The sequence below is a fragment of the Patella vulgata genome, chromosome 6 (assembly GCF_932274485.2).
Source record: "Patella vulgata chromosome 6, xgPatVulg1.2, whole genome shotgun sequence".
Lineage (NCBI taxonomy): Eukaryota > Metazoa > Mollusca > Gastropoda > Patellidae > Patella > Patella vulgata.
In genome coordinates this window covers 40,422,983-40,429,994 of record NC_065884.2, presented here as the reverse complement: position 1 = coordinate 40,429,994, position 7,012 = coordinate 40,422,983, and the positions used below count along the sequence as shown (strand labels likewise).

General features: G+C 39.8%; 1 protein-coding gene across 1 annotated transcript; it reads left to right on the top strand.

Annotated features, from left to right (window-relative positions):
• The first annotated feature begins 2,915 nt into the window (after positions 1-2,915).
• On the top strand, positions 2,916-6,365 carry LOC130013243 (uncharacterized). The gene has a single exon (XM_056102037.1). It carries the CDS (start codon positions 4,021-4,023, stop codon positions 5,518-5,520), a length of 1,500 nt encoding a protein of 499 aa, XP_055958012.1. The 5' UTR covers positions 2,916-4,020; the 3' UTR covers positions 5,521-6,365.
• The last annotated feature ends 647 nt before the right edge of the window (positions 6,366-7,012 follow it).

The following is a 7,012-nucleotide window of genomic DNA, read 5'->3' as shown; positions in this document are numbered from 1 at the left end:
GCATACCAACGAAAACGAAAAAGTAATTTCACTAATTGCACCTATTGACGATAACGTACTGCAGATTAATATTAATAACATTGAAGTAAAGGGCATTTTAGATACTGGAGCACAAATTTCCTGTATTTCTCAACCTTTGATACATTCTTTGGGTTTAGGAAATCTCCCTATTGACAAATCGAATTATCACAAAGTAATAGGAGTTGGAGGTGAGAAACACATAATTACAGGCACAGTCATAATTCCGTTCAAAATAAGAGACATTACGTATACAAATACATTTTACATAATGCCATATTTGCACCATCCTCTGATATTGGGTATGGAATTCATAAAAAAATGTAAACTTAAATGGAATTTCGAAAATGGCACTCTATTTCTTGAAGACAAGATTGACGATTCCATTGACGGTTCTAACGCCACGCCTGATTCCCATGAACAAAAGACAGAAAAACAATGCTTCATGGGTCTTGTAACGACGCAATCTCCCATTACAATTGGCGCCATGGGTGAAACTGAAATTCCTGTTCGGCTCACCAAAGCACCAAGAAATTGTCTGGCACTATTGGAACCGTCTTCAAGATTAAATAAGTTCAATTTAGCAGGAGCGAAATGCCTAACCAGAATTGATGATGGGAAGTCTGTCTTCCGACTCCTTAATCCAACAGACAAACCAATTCAGCTGCCAAAGAACCAAGTCTTAGCCTATGCCACAGAAGTTCAGGATGGAGATATTCAAGACAACATAGATGATGAGAATTCTAACTCTACTTCGGACACACAGTTAACTGCTAAACCAGTGCCAAATTCTAACCCAAGTTCAGGTGAGATTCACTTTGATTTATCCGATTCAGACTTAAACCAAGGCCAAAAAGAAACTCTTCGGAAATTCCTACAAGGACAGAGACACGTATTCGCCACTGATTTGCATGAGCTAGGCAAAACAGATATCTACAAACATTCCATTGACACAGGCGACGCGCCTCCCGTTAGAATGCAATTCTACAGACAGTCTCCTGAAATACGAGCAGAATGTTCACGACAAACCTCAGACATGTTGAAGTCAAACATCATTCGCAAAAGCAATTCCACCTGGAGGTCACCGGTTGTCCTAGTGAAAAAGTCTAATGGTGAGTACAGATTTGCTGTGGATTATAGAAAACTTAACAACATCACAAAGAGTACCTTCTTTCCACTCATACGTCTTGACGATGTGATAGACTGTATAGGACAGGCCAAAGCCAACATATTCACTGTTCTCGATTGTGCTAGTGGCTTCTGGCAGATTGAAATGGAGGAAAATTCCAAGCACAAAGCCGCCTTCATCACGACAGATGGTGTTTTCGAGTGGCAAAGAATGCCATTTGGGCTTAAAAACGCGCCAATGAGCTTCCAGATGGTAATGTCAGACATACTAAAAGAAATGAATTGGCAATATGTCTTGGTATACGTTGACGATATAATAGTTTTCTCCAAGAATTTTGACGAACACCTTCAGCACTTGCAAAGCGTCTTCAACAAACTGTCTAATGCAGGAATGACACTCAAACCTTCGAAATGCAAGTTTGCTGCAAAACGCGTAAAGTATCTTGGTCACCTATTCTCAGCACAAGGAATTGAAGTCGATCATTCAAAAACAGAAGCCATTCAAACTATTCCAGTTCCAAAATCCCAGTCAGATGTTCGTTCTTTCTTAGGCTTGTGTAACTATTATAGAAAATTCGTCAAGGATTACTCTAAGATAGCTAATCCTCTCAATCAGCTGCTCCAAAAAGACATTGAATTTCGGTGGTCTGACGACTGTCAAACGGCATTCCAAGCTCTAAAAATTAAATTAACGTCAGCACCTGTTCTTGCGTACCCAGATATGAATAAGCCTTTCATTCTCACAACAGATGCTTCAGGCTATGCCATCGGATTTATACTTGGTCAAATAGGTGACGATGGCATAGAACGAGCTATTCATTACGGTGGAAGATCCCTTACTCAGCATGAAAAGAAGTGGTGTGTATCTGAACAAGAATGCCTTGCCGTTCTAGAAGGCATTAGAAATTTTAATGTCTATCTAACAAACACCAAGTTCACCGTCATCACTGACCACAAAGCCCTTACATCACTAAAGACCTTGAAAACAACGGGTAATAGTCGTTTAGTTCGATGGGCTTTAGAAATTCAAGGGTACGATTTTGAAATCGTCCACAAACCCGGTAAAAAGAACATCAATGCCGATGCGCTTTCTCGCAGAATTTACCCCGAGGAGACGGTGGAACAAGAAGAAGTTCAGATTCCCGAAATAAACTGCGTTGCAGCAAGTCCACATAAAAGGTATGAAACTACTTTTACCTATGAAGGGGACCTGGATGAACCTTTCGTAGGACATATTTCTACTTTTCAAGATCAGCTTTCAGACAACAAAATAGCAGACAATCAACGTCAATGCCCTGACTTTGAATATATCATCGATTACATTGAAACCGGGTCAATTCCCCCAGAATTCTCAGAAGGCGAGGCAAAAGGTTTATCTGCTAAAGCTGGGCAGTACGATATCAAAAATGGAGTTCTGTATCATTTTTACCAACCAAGAAGAAAGAAGCCAAACCAACGTGTTCCCCTGACCCCAATGCCTGTTGAAGAACCGTTCTCTCGCCTTCATATTGATTTTATTGGGCCATTACCAACAAGCGAAGGTGGTTTCAAACATGCTCTTCTGATCGTTGATGCCTATACGGGTTGGACAGAATGCTTGGCCACAAAAACGCAAGATGCACCGGAAGTTGCACGCATTCTATATACCGAAATATTCACACGGTATGGTTTTCCAAGAACTCTAGTAAGCGATCGCGGGGCAGCGTTCATGTCCAAACTCGTTGGCGCGGTCTGTGAACTGTTCTAGGTCAAGAAGGTTAGTACCAGCTCGTATCACCCTCAAACCAACGCCACCCGTGAACGTCGTAACGCGGATATTGAGAAATGTATACGAGCATATTGTAACGATCAACAGACCAACTGGCCGTCTATACTACCTTCCATCATGATGTCCTTTCGAGCAAGCTTATCACAAACGACTGAATTCTCTCCATTCCATCTTGTCTTTGGAAGGGAAATGGTTTTTCCATTCGATTTGGAGATGATACCTAAAGAGACAATAGGTAAAAACGCTGTATCGCACGTCAAGCAGCTACAGGAACACCTGAAAATTGCCCGTGAGATAGCTACCGAGAACACAAAGCGGCGACAAGACATTAATAAGATCTATCACGACAAACGAGCGAAGATTCCGACTTTTAAGATAGGAGACAAAGTTTGGCTTTCCAATGTCAAGAAGAAAAAGGGTCTTTCACCAAAACTTCAACCGAAGTACATTGGCCCATACTACATCGTTCTTGAGGGGCCTAATTTCACCTACAAGTTACGAAGTTGCGAAAATGACAAGGAGGAGCCTTCATTTACCAACGCAAGTCGGCTAAAACCCTTTCTTAGCGAAGAGGATTCAACCGCAAACAAGTTAGTCCCATCGCAAGTCGACACACCCGCGACGAACGATTCACTTCCGTCGGACAAGCAGCTTACATCCGATGCACCACCTGTGTGTACTTCTGCCGATGGAAGCCAACAAATGATACATTCAAACAAGGATACACCTGCATTAGTTGACAACACCCCTGATGATAATTCGGTTTACGACGTATTAACCCAGGTAGACCCACCAACAGGTCAGAAACCGGACGTCACCAAGATACTGAGTTCTCACATGCACATGGGAAACAGGGAGTATCGTGTTAAAATCAAGGACCAAAGAGATTCGTGTTGGCTTTCTGCTGATAAAATTGACTCCGATATGATCCAGAGTTTCCACATCAAAAAGACCGTGGATGGTAAAGCCAGGAGACGAAAATTCCGAACTCGTTACTTTACAAAATCAAGTTAAATCTCGTAAAATTTTATCTTTCTTTATAATGATAGTTATACCAATTTGTTATAAGAGAGACCCTCCTCTCTGTTTCATAGTGCTGCGGATAAATGCAGAGTACCGTATTTACCCATTCTTGTTATTCATTGGATATAACTATCATCTTTCACTTTCGTATACTTACAGATTCATCCCGTACATGGATTCTTTTCATCATTGGACTAATTCTTCTTCCAACTGCGTCTCCCAAGGTCATTCAACGGATCAACTACGGTGTTCTTTTCAAGCCCGCGCGTGCCCAGACCGTGACATTCGGTGTGGACAATTGGATTCATACATTTGAATTAGCCCTTCCAATCGTTCCAGCCATGCCAGCCAACGTACACTGCCAACACCATAACGACACATGTGCCTTCATTCAACAGATTATTCAGACATTGAACCAAATCAAGGCCCAGACAGCTTCTAACCTAAATAATACGAACATTCAGATCAAGAAGCTAATTCCGGAGATAACATCTGTAACAAAGGTTAGATCCAAGCGAGCAATTCTCGGATTCATTGGCCAAATCTCTCGGAGTCTATTTGGCACGGCTACAGTAAAGGATGTTGATCTACTAGCAAAACATATTAATGCTTTATCGAGACAAAATCACAAGATCGCACAGGAATTGACCCAGCACGCCGATCACTTTTCTTCGTTTATGTCAACAGTGGATCATCGTATCAACAATGCGATACTGGGCATTAAACAAAACCATGATGCCATAGTATTTGCAACGAATAACATCCAAACAACCTACAACAATATGAGAGAAACATTTGTTGCAATGTCCCATTTACTCACGGACCAAATGCAACAGGCCACGGTAGTGAATGCTTATGTTGAAGATCTTAAATTAGGTATTCATTCACTGGTACAAAATAAATTGTCGCCATTAATAGTGCCACCGCATACATTGCAACGTACTCTCCATCAAATTCACAATTTGATCACGAGGAAATACCCTCAATTTAAGCTCCTTCAACCACACGCTCAGTATTATTATTCTAATGCCCAATTTATTCTTTCACGTAACCGTAGTAAACTATATATATCATTAAAAGTACCAATAATAAGCAACACTCATCATCTTAATTTATATGAAATTGTGTCTCTGCCTGTACCAATCAACGCCTCCTCCTCTCATGTGACCCAACTCTTGGACTTGCAACAATATTTTGCCATATCTCACGATCACCAGCATTATGTTTCTTTTAACTTCAAACTTATTCAAAATTGTGAAGGTATAGACAACCTGTATTGTGTTAACAAGCTGGCATTGTCAGCTGGCACTGTGTCATCTTGCGAGCTCTCGCTCTTTTTAGACGATAAGCATGGGATTAGAAACTTGTGTAACTTCAGATTTCGAATGAATTCTTTGCCTAGCACTGTGTTAGAGTTAACGCCCTCTTCAGTTATACTGTATAACACCCCACTCATAGCCATAAACTGTGCTTCCGGTCAACGCATGGTTTTTCTGTGGCAGGAGATACAACTTTTCCTGCACCTATTAACGTTACTAATCTACCACAATTTCATATTTACCAGCACCAATTCTCATCACTAATAGCTGATGATAACGCAAATCATCTGAGTCTTAAACGCATGGTAAAACGCGCAAAACATGATTCTATTATATTCAAATCACTTTCGGAATCTATGATTAATAATGATGTTCCAATCGAGTCATCATTCTTTGATAATAAAAGTATTCTTGTTATCGCGTCAATGACATTATCTGTACTTTGTTCTTTGGCATGTATCTTCATTCTTTGTAAAATGCGCACACTCACAACAGCACTTGTATTAGCCAAGAAAGTCCAAGCCTCATCTGAGCTACCGTCATTCGATTACAAATTCCATGCGTCAGATACTACTGAAGACCTGGCTAACTCTTCGGATACACCATTGGATCATTTTGGCATAGTATCGATCCTTTTGTGTTGCATCATTGTTATGATGCTTTTATATAAATTATATTTTAAACGTAAGTCGCACCTTAAGTTACTTTTAGAGGTAACATCAGGCTCAGAGTGTGTTACCATCCCGATTGTTCACCTCCCACTATGTCCTTCATACTACACATTTAGTCACCCTTCATATATTTCTAATCTAAGAGTCTCCAACTCCTTTTGGCCTTATCTAACCCTCGACTATCCTAACCTCCAGTATATTAACAACATCACCAATACATCACACCCTGTAACTAACCGCGTAAGGATCTCCTTATCACAGGCGTATAAGTTGACGCGAATCTTAAGACAACAATTTAATGTCTACATATTGGTCGCGCATCAAAATTATCTATACGCCCTAGATCATAGTTCACAAAAACCCTATGTACAGTGATAACTTTGGGCATACGGTACCTTCACAGGGTTGAGAACGGTACTTCAATCTTAATTTACATTTCATTATTATATATTCATGTATATGTTATTTTTCTTGAATTTTTGGTTTTACTTGCTTAGCTTTTGAGGACAAAAGCAAAAACGAACACTGGGGATATTATAGAGGGGTAGATTATAGGCAGTCACTTAGAATTGGCTAAATACACGTGGCAGCCTTTTCAGATTAATATCCCTTGATATAATCTTTAGTTCATTGTTTTAAAATAAATTAATCACCCTCATAAATTAAGTTGGCTACCATGTTGAGAGAGTTATGTCTACCAATACTGTATTTCCCAAATGAAGCAGAACTAAAGGATTAACTAAAACAATGGATGTCAATTAGGCCTGAAGCACTCGGACCATGGCAGGTTTAAACCCCATGTGACCACAACTGACTAATCAGGTGTCTTCGATGAGTTAATCCTTAACCTGCCTTTAAATACGAATGTTGGACTCAGCTTCTTCACAATACAGTATTGGAACTTAAACTCTCTTCTGTTTTAATTCAAGGTAAGCCACGTTATTCTGTTTTGCTGTCCTCATCCGCTAAAATGTTATTTACATATATATATTCTTACATGATTTTATTCTCCATTATATTTTATTTAGTCAAACATTACTTCTTGTATATATGTTATTTCCCCTACGTTAGTTATCTTATATATT

Excerpts from the sequence above, each read along its gene's own strand:
- LOC130013243 (XM_056102037.1), top strand. The coding sequence starts at position 4,021 with ATGCAGAGTACCGTATTTACCCATTCTTGTTATTCATTGGATATAACT.